Source organism: Salmo salar, chromosome ssa06 (assembly GCF_905237065.1).
Source record: "Salmo salar chromosome ssa06, Ssal_v3.1, whole genome shotgun sequence".
NCBI classification, from domain to species: domain Eukaryota; kingdom Metazoa; phylum Chordata; class Actinopteri; order Salmoniformes; family Salmonidae; genus Salmo; species Salmo salar.
The window spans coordinates 83,382,888-83,393,331 of record NC_059447.1 but is presented as its reverse complement, the minus strand read 5'-3'; the positions used below and the strand labels follow the sequence as shown (position 1 = coordinate 83,393,331).

Genomic DNA, 10,444 nt, shown 5'->3' with positions numbered 1-10,444 from the left:
CAAAGATCCTTGACAACTTTTGATGGGTACTGTTGTGGGTTTTTTTTTTTTACAGTGACGTGAACAACTGTTGAATCTCTGAGGAAAACTATTTTATTTTCTCTCTGTCTCTATGCTCTCCATGATGAAACATATCACATTTTTTCTCTCTGCTCTCCATGAGGAAAACTGTCATATGTTTCTCTCTGGCTCTCTCAGCTCTCTATCCTCACAGCCTCCAACTCTATTTCACCAGTTTCTATCCTGAACCATTTTTTTTATTTTCAACGATAAACCTAAAGAGACAGATGATGAGCAGTGTGTAATTTGTTCCATAATAAAACGATGCGTCGCGTCCCTAACACCTGTTGAACGGTGATTATCCTACCTAATGGCTTTCCGGGGCGGCTGCTGTTGTGGCTTCGGTCCCTTCAACGAGGATAACGCCAGGTTCCTTATGTTAGCAGTGTTCATAATCCTCTATCTCCTCTGCGGTGCCGCAGTCTTTTCAGCACTGGAACAGCCGATGGAAGCGGAGGCGAAGGAGCGCTGGGGGCAGAGGTTTGAACAGTTCAGCCAAAAGTATAACCTTAGCAAGAAAGAACTGAACAACTTATTGAGGAACTACGAGGAGGCGAACGTGGCTGGGATCCGCGTGGACACCATCAGACCTCGGTGGGACTTTACCGGTGCGTTCTACTTCGTGGGGACCGTGGTCTCGACCATAGGTGAGATTTGCTGTAGCCTATAGATCACATCATTATCACATATCATTATCACATATCATTATCACATATCACAACTTACTTGAGACAATATTACATGGCAATTAAAAGTGTAACATATTATAAATGGCCAGTTGTTGACAATATTTTTCAGCTTTCCAAAACATGTAGTTCTTAGCCTAATGTTTTTTTTTTATTATTTATATTTGCAGGGTTTCCCAACCATCTCCTAAATCAAATCAAATTTGAGCTTGGGAAACCCTTGTGTAGACTATAGGGATATTATTATATTATGAATTGGCACCATTAAATGATTCCAATACTAGAACAATCACAGCCAACTAAATTATGCTTCAATATGCATGTCCATCAAGTTCTAATTAGGCTTATTGTGTGTCTTGTAATTGGTGTGAATATAAAAACCCCTTCAATTAGTGCAGCCTTGAGTGCCAATTACTAGGAATCTCCTCCGCAGGCATAGCAGGATCTCTCTCTGTCTGGGTGATATCAGACCCTGACTGTGATGCAAAACAAAAGCCTGGTGGGGAGGGGTTGTTCATGACATAAGGGACAATCTTATCTCTGTTATTTTGTAGCTAAGCAACACAGCTAAACGCTTTAATGTCTCTTAATTACTTTATTGCTTGACAACAAATAAAATAAATGGATTTGGACAAACTCAGCTAATGCATTTCTATTTAGTACTGAAATACTAAATAGAGCACATTTATGTTCTGTAATTAAAAATAGAGTAAGATATATAAAAATACTGCTTCCAATAGAGAAGGATTTATAACCATACCGCTTCCAAAAGAGAAGGATATATAACCATACTGCTTCCTATAGAGAAGGATATATAACCATACTGCTTCCTATAGAGAAGGATATATAACCATACTGCTTCCTATAGAGAAGGATATATAACCATACTGCTTCCAATAGAGAAGGATTTATAACCATACTGCTTCCAATAGAGAAGGATATATAACCATACTGCTTCCAATAGAGTAGGGTATATAACCATACTGCTTCCTATAGAGAAGGATATATAACCATACTGCTTCCAATAGAGAAGGATTTATAACCATACCGCTTCCAATAGAGAAGGATATATAACCATACTGCTTCCTATAGAGTAGGATATATAACCATACTGCTTCCTATAGAGTAGGGTATATAACCATACTGCTTCCTATAGAGTAGGGTATATAACCATACTGCTTCCTATAGAGTAGGGTATATAACCATACTGCTTCCTATAGAGTAGGGTATTTAACCATACTGCTTCCTATAGAGTAGGATATATAACCATACTGCTTCCTATAGAGTAGGATATATAACCATACTGCGTCCTATAGAGTAGGATATATAACCATACCGCTTCCTATAGAGTAGGATATATAACCATACCGCTTCCTATAGAGTAGGATATATAACCATACTGCTTCCTATAGAGAAGGATATATAACCATACTGCTTCCTATAGAGAAGGATATATAACCATACTGCTTCCTATAGAGAAGGATATATAACCATACTGCTTCCTATAGAGAAGGATATATAACCATACTGCTTCCTATAGAGAAGGATATATAACCATACTGCTTCCAATAGAGAAGGATATATAACCATACTGCTTCCTATAGAGTAGGATATATAACCATACTGCTTCCTATAGAGAAGGATATATAACCATACTGCTTCCTATAGAGAAGGATATATAACCATACTGCTTCCTATAGAGAAGGATATATAACCATACTGCTTCCTATAGAGTAGGATATATAACCATACTGCTTCCTATAGAGAAGGATATATAACCATACTGCTTCCAATAGAGAAGGATATATAACCATACTGCTTCCTATAGAGTAGGATATATAACCATACTGCTTCCTATAGAGAAGGATATATAACCATACTGCTTCCTATAGAGAAGGATATATAACCATACTGCTTCCTATAGAGAAGGATATATAACCATACTGCTTCCTATAGAGAAGGATATATAACCATACTGCTTCCTATAGAGTAGGATATATAACCATACTGCTTCCAATAGAGAAGGATATATAACCATACTGCTTCCTATAGAGTAGGATATATAACCATACCGCTTCCAATAGAGAAGGATATATAACCATACTGCTTCCTATAGAGAAGGATATATAACCATACTGCTTCCAATAGAGAAGGATATATAACCATACTGCTTCCTATAGAGTAGGGTATATAACCATACTGCTTCCTATAGAGTAGGGTATATAACCATACTGCTTCCTATAGAGTAGGGTATATAACCATACTGCTTCCTATAGAGTAGGGTATATAACCATACTGCTTCCTATAGAGTAGGATATATAACCATACTGCTTCCTATAGAGTAGGATATATAACCATACTGCGTCCTATAGAGTAGGATATATAACCATACCGCTTCCTATAGAGTAGGATATATAACCATACCGCTTCCTATAGAGTAGGATATATAACCATACTGCTTCCTATAGAGAAGGATATATAACCATACTGCTTCCTATAGAGAAGGATATATAACCATACTGCGTCCTATAGAGTAGGATATATAACCATACCGCTTCCTATAGAGTAGGATATATAACCATACCGCTTCCTATAGAGTAGGATATATAACCATACTGCTTCCTATAGAGAAGGATATATAACCATACTGCTTCCTATAGAGAAGGATATATAACCATACTGCTTCCTATAGAGAAGGATATATAACCATACTGCTTCCTATAGAGTAGGATATATAACCATACTGCTTCCTATAGAGAAGGATATATAACCATACTGCTTCCAATAGAGAAGGATATATAACCATACTGCTTCCTATAGAGTAGGATATATAACCATACTGCTTCCTATAGAGAAGGATATATAACCATACTGCTTCCTATAGAGAAGGATATATAACCATACTGCTTCCTATAGAGAAGGATATATAACCATACTGCTTCCTATAGAGAAGGATATATAACCATACTGCTTCCTATAGAGTAGGATATATAACCATACTGCTTCCAATAGAGAAGGATATATAACCATACTGCTTCCTATAGAGTAGGATATATAACCATACCGCTTCCAATAGAGAAGGATATATAACCATACTGCTTCCTATAGAGAAGGATATATAACCATACTGCTTCCAATAGAGAAGGATATATAACCATACTGCTTCCTATAGAGTAGGGTATATAACCATACTGCTTCCTATAGAGTAGGATATATAACCATACTGCTTCCTATAGAGTAGGGTATATAACCATACTGCTTCCAATAGCGAAGGATATATAACCATACTGCTTCCTATAGAGTAGGGTATATAACCATACTGCTTCCTATAGAGTAGGATATATAACCATACTGCTTCCAATAGAGTAGGATATACAACCATACTGCTTCCAATAGAGTAGGGTATATAACCATACTGCTTCCTATAGAGTAGGGTATATAACCATACTGCTTCCTATAGAGTAGGATATATAACCATACTGCATCCTATAGAGTAGGATATATAACCATACTGCTTCCTATAGAGTAGGGTATATAACCATACTGCTTCCTATAGAGTAGGATATATAACCATACTGCTTCCAATAGAATAGGATATATAACCATACTGCATCCTATAGAGTAGGGTAATTAACCATACTGCTTCCTATAGAGTAGGATATATAACCATACTGCGTCCTATAGAGTAGGATTTATAACCATACTGCTTCCTATAGAGTAGGATTTATAACCATACTGCTTCCTATAGAGTAGGATATATAACCATACTGCTTCCTATAGAGTAGGGTAATTAACCATACTGCTTCCTATAGAGTAGGGTATATAACCATACTGCTTCCTATAGAGTAGGAGATATAAACATACTGCTTCCTATAGAGTAGGGTATATAACCATACTGCTTCCTATAGAGTAGGATATATAACCATACTGCATCCTATAGAGTAGGAGATATAACCATACTGCTTCCTATAGAGTAGGGTATATAACCATACTGCATCCTATAGAGTAGGAGATATAACCATACTGCTTCCTATAGAGTAGGATATATAACCATACTGCTTCCTATAGAGTAGGGTATATAACCATACTGCTTCCTATAGAGTAGGGTATATAACCATACTGCTTCCTATAGAGTAGGATATATAACCATACTGCATCCTATAGAGTAGGGTTATTAACCATACTGCTTCCTATAGAGTAGGGTAATTAACCATACTGCTTCCTATAGAGTAGGGTATATAACCATACTGCTTCCTATAGAGTAGGGTATATAACCATACTGCTTCCTATAGAATAGGATATATAACCATACTGCATCCTATAGAGTAGGATAGATAACCATACTGCTTCCAATAGAATAGGATAGATAACCTAACTTCTTGTACTGTGATAAGGGAACTAATGGATGCCCTGCACTGTGAATCCATTGATTTTGGGTGAAAGCCGAGAGGCAGCCAGTAATTGGAAGTAAATGGAGAGAGATGTTTTTTCCACCTGAGTGCCCACTGTTAGAGTGACAACTCACAGGGAACAGAGACCGCAGTCAAGGGCTGGACTGAATGAACTGGACTCATCATAGGATTCATCACGGCTTTGCTCTCTGTACATCAGTCTATAAGGAGAGCACAACCTGTAAATGTTTAGAGACAACACAGAACATTTGTTTAAAATATTTAGATGGAGTTAAATGCATTGGGTCCCGCTCCCTGAGCAAGGCAGTTAACCCACTGTAACCCTGGGGCGCCAATGACATGGATGTCGATTTAAGGTAGACACATTTCAGTTGAATGCATTCTGTTGTACAACTGACTAAGTATCTCCCTTTAAATATTTGATCTGTGTTGTTGAGATGTGACCCTGAATGCAGCAAGTAAAACGCCTTCAGAATGATCAATATGGACTGAAGGATCAGAAAGCTGGGCATTGGGCAGGCTGAAACGCTCACAATGGACTGAAGGATCAGAAATCTGGGCATGGGGCAGGCTGAAACGCTCACAATGGACTGAAGGATCAGAAATCTGGGCATTGGGCAGGCTGAAACGCTCACAATGGACTGAAGGATCAGAAATCTGGGCATTGGGCAGGCTGAAACGCTCACAATGGACTGAAGGATCAGAAATCTGGGCATTGGGCAGGCTGAAACGCTTACAGACAGACAACATAGTGTACATGTAAAACAGTCAGTTTCTGTAAACTATTACAATCACGGTCAAAGGATAGGATAATGTCTACAGTCTGAAAAGGCACACTATTGTCTAGTGCACTACTTTGGACCAGCGCCACACAGGGAATAGGGTGTCATTTCAGACATATCCTATATCCCTGTAAGCCTTGAAGACTGGCTGTGAATACTTATACATGTTTTACGGGAACAGGACAATGTTCTCAAATCTTTCAAATGCCAAGTCAATGACTTAAAAATCAATCATCGCGAATGACAAAAAAAACATTGTACAGCTTTGAAATGAAGGTATTGATTCTCCTCCACTGGGCTGAAAGATTGCATGCCTAGAGTGCAATGGAGTGGTAGGGCTGGAGCGAGAATGAGAAAAGAGAGATGGAGAGAGTGAGAAATAAAACGTGTGAAATGTGTGCGTGATACTTGTATCTGGGGACTGTGTCATGTGAGCTATGCTCTATCTCATAAGGTGCCTTTCCACCTGTCTGTGAAAGCTGGCAGTAAACAATATACTTAGACTGACTGGTTTATCATTGTGAAGAAACAGGATCTTTGAAAATAATATAACTAAACAAAATACTGCATTCATTGTTCAGTGTGATCCAGTTTAGTTGGTCACACTTTTGTTTTCTATTGGTAATGTATCTATGCAACGATGTAATGGCTAATAAATACAAGCAAATACATCATTATTAGTTTTGACCAATATTCTTTTCATTCAGTTTTCTTAATAATATCTTCCTCCATCTTGTTTTCCAGGGTTTGGGATGACCACGCCAGCGACGATCGGTGGTAAGATCTTCCTCATCTTCTACGGACTCATCGGCTGTGCCGCCACCATCTTGTTCTTCAACCTCTTCCTGGAGCGTGTCATCACCGTCATCGCCTTCGTCCTCAAGTTCTGCCATGAGCGCCGCCGCCGCAAGGCCATGCTTCCCCAAAATGGCTGCCGACGCCTCTCTGAGGGCAGCGGTGGGGGTGGGAGATGTGGCAGGGGGGAGGGGCTAGCTGGGTGGAAGCCTTCAGTATACTGTGTTATGCTGATCCTTGGCGCCGCTGCCATCTTGGTTTCCTGCTGCGCCTCAGCAATGTACTCTGCTGTAGAAGGCTGGGGGTATCTAGACTCTCTGTACTTTTGCTTTGTGGCGTTCAGCACCATCGGGTTCGGTGACGTGGTGAGCAGCCAGAGGTTGGCGTACGAGGAGGGGAACGTGAACCAGACGGCATACCGACTGGGCAACTTCCTGTTTATACTGACAGGTGTCTGCTGTATTTACTCGCTGTTCAACGTCATCTCCATCGTCATCAAACAGGTGGGATTATTATTATTGTGTGATTGGATAGTTTTCATCAATGAATCCATTTTATTATGTAGAGTGACTCAAGCCCCTGGTAGTGTTAGCTTGCCAACTCCATTGTACTAAGGGTGAGTTTGGAAATTCACTCTGGCAAACTACTCTGATTTCAGAGCTCTCGTCTGAGTGTGCCAGAGCGCAGAATAAGTGCTGAATTTACAAATGCGCAACACCCGTTGAATTTGACCGGTGTCAGTAAACGTCGGCAAAAAAACATAATTAAACTGTTGCCAGCAACACAGTTACAGTCACCAACGCTCTTGATAACATGAAAACAGCCCAATCAGCTCTGCTAGGGCGAGTGAAATGGTCAGAGTGAGGTGTTCTCTCAAGCTAGCCAATTTACGAACACAAACTGTTTGTCATGACAATACCATAAACACTTGGCAAGAGAGCAGAAACAGACTGGTTAAAATTGTGCTTAGAAATATACTGAACAAAAATATAAATGCAACATGCAAGAATTTCAACAATTTTGCTCAGTTACAGTTCATATAAGGAATTCAGTCAATTGAAATAAATGAACTAGGCACTAATCTATGGATTTCCCATGACTGAGCAGGGGCACAGTATTAGTTTTTCCCGACAAAAGGGCTTTATTACAGACAGCAATACTCCTCAGCACCGCGACCTCCCCCTGCCCCCTCAGACCATCCCGCAGGTTTAGAAGCCGGATGTGGAGGTCCTGGGCTGGCGCGAATACACGTGGTCTGTGGTTGTGAGGCAGGTTGGACATACTGACAAATTCTCTAAAACGACTTATGGTAGAGAAATTAACATTAAATTCTCTGGCAACATCTCTGGGGAACATTCCTGCAGTCAGCATGCCAATTGCACTCACCCTTAAAACTTTAGACATTTGTGGCATTGTGTTGTGTGACAAAATGGCCCATTTTAGAGTGGCCATTTATTGTCCCCAGCACAAGATGCACCTGTGTAATGATCATGCTTTTTAATCAGCTACTTGATATGCCACACCCGTCAGGTGGATGTATTGTCTTGGCCAAAGAGAAATGCTCACTAACAGGGATGTAAACAAATTTCTGCGCAACATTTGATATAAATACATTTTTTGTGCATATGGAACATTTCTGGGATCTTTTATTTTAGCTCATAAACCATGAGACCAACACTTTACATCTTGAGTTTATATTTTATTTTTGTTCAGTATAAATTGTATTATTCTTAATCTCATTCTAGGTGCTGAACTGGCTGTTGAGGAGGATGGAGGCACCATGTCACTGCCCGAGGAGGGGGGGCCACCACCCCCAGCAGAGACTCCCCCGCAGGAACGTGGTGGTGCCCGGACATCTGAGGGCGCAGCGGGACCTGTCCATCGAGACAGACGCGGTGAATGAGAGCGAGGTGGACGGGCGGAGGATGTCTGGAGAGATGATCTCCATGAGAGATTTCCTGGCTGCCAATAAGGTAGAGGGAAGATGGAGGACATGATGTATACTGCTCCCGAGTGGCGCGGTGGTATAAGGCACTGCATCTCAGTGCTAGAGGCGTCACTACAGACCCAGGTTTGATCCCAGGCTGTATCACATCCAGATCGTGATCGGGAGTCCCATAGGGTGGAGCACAATTGGCCCAGCGTCGTCCGGGTTATGGGAGGGTTTGGCCAGGGTAGGCCGTCATTGTAAAATAAGAATTTGTTCTTAACTAACTTGCCTAGTTAAATAAAAGATAAGACCTTGTTCAAATGCATATGTCAAATACTTAGGGCTCCAGATCCTGGAGCATTTGGTACTGTGAACCACACTATAAAGCATATGTGGAACACAAACTAATCCTGGTCCCTGCCCAGGTGGTCAGCTTTGCTGCTATATCAATGGCTTTCTTTTTCACTGCTATGTTTTGTGTCTGGCACTTGTTTGATGGCTATTGAGAGTAGTTCTCCTCTCTCTTTCTCTCCATTTCTCAGGTGAACCTGGCCATCATGCAGAAGCAGCTGTCAGAGATGGCTAACGGTCACCCTCGCCAATCAGGAACCAACTCCCGCCACGGCCACAACGGCTTCTCTGGAGGGGTGGGTGCCCTGGGCATCATGAACAACCGCCTGGCAGAGACGAGCGTGGATAGATAGATCTGGCAAACCACCATGGTGAACATATAGGCCAGACTGATTAACTGGCCAGAGAGACAGTCACCAGAAATTGGCTGGCCAGAGAGAGACCGTCCACGGAAAATACATTAATCTCAATGGAACTCAGTTGAATGAATAGAGAAAGAAAACAATATTCCAGGAAAATAATTGACCTCATGGACTACAGCCTGATCAGATATCATTAAGTCAGAATATATATCACATATTTTGCATGGGACTTATATATCAAATCAAATTTTATTGGTCACATGGTTAGCAGATGTTATTGCGAGTGTAGTGAAATGCTTTTGCTTCTAGTTCCGACAGTGTAGCAATATCAAAAAATTATACAACGACCTAATACACACAAATCTAAGTAAAGGAATGGAATAAGAATATATACCTATAAATATATGGATGAGCAATGACCGAGCAGCATAGCAGTGTAAGGCGCTGAGAGCTGAGGGAGTGAATGAAAGACGAGGGCATTGTTTCATAACTAGAGATCCAGGAGAATAATTGACCTGAAGTACTACCTACAGTGCCTTGCGAAAGTATTCGGCCCCCTTGAACTTTTCAACCTTTTGCCACATTTCAGGCTTCAAACATAAAGATATAAAACTGTATTTTTTTTGTGAAGAATCAACAACAAGTGGGACACAATCATGAAGTGGAACGAAATTTATTGGATATTTCAAACTTTTTTAACAAATAAAAAACTGAAAAATTGGGCGTGCAAAATTATTCAGCCCCTTTACTTTCAGTGCAGCAAACTCTCTCCAGAAGTTCAGTGAGGATCTCTGAATGATCCAATGTTGACCTAAATGACTAATGATGATAAATAGAATCCACCTGTGTGTAATCAAGTCTCCGTATAAATGCACCTGCTCTGTGATAGGCTCAGAGGTCCGTTTAAAGTGCAGAGAGCATCATGAAGAACAAGGAACACACCAGGCAGGTCCGAGATACTGTTGTGGAGAAGTTTAAAGCCGGATTTGGATACAAAAAGATTTCCCAAGCTTTAAACATCCCAAGGAGCACTGTGCAAGCGATAATATTGAAATGGAAGGAGTAT

General features: G+C 40.5%; 1 protein-coding gene across 1 annotated transcript; it reads left to right on the top strand.

Annotated features, from left to right (window-relative positions):
• The first annotated feature begins 370 nt into the window (after positions 1-370).
• On the top strand, positions 371-9,369 carry LOC106608233 (potassium channel subfamily K member 13-like). Its single transcript, XM_014206070.2, has 4 exons — positions 371-707; positions 6,685-7,238; positions 8,481-8,708; positions 9,208-9,369. Exons 1-4 carry the CDS (start codon positions 371-373, stop codon positions 9,367-9,369), a joined length of 1,281 nt encoding a protein of 426 aa, XP_014061545.2.
• Positions 9,370-10,444: the final 1,075 nt, after the last annotated feature.

Coding starts and splice junctions, on each gene's coding strand:
- LOC106608233 (XM_014206070.2), top strand. CDS start 371: ATGGCTTTCCGGGGCGGCTGCTGTTGTGGCTTCGGTCCCTTCAACGAG. Junction 7,239..8,480: donor TCTCCATCGTCATCAAACAG/GTGGGATTATTA, acceptor ATCTCATTCTAG/GTGCTGAACTGGCTGTTGAG. Junction 8,709..9,207: donor ATTTCCTGGCTGCCAATAAG/GTAGAGGGAAGA, acceptor TCCATTTCTCAG/GTGAACCTGGCCATCATGCA.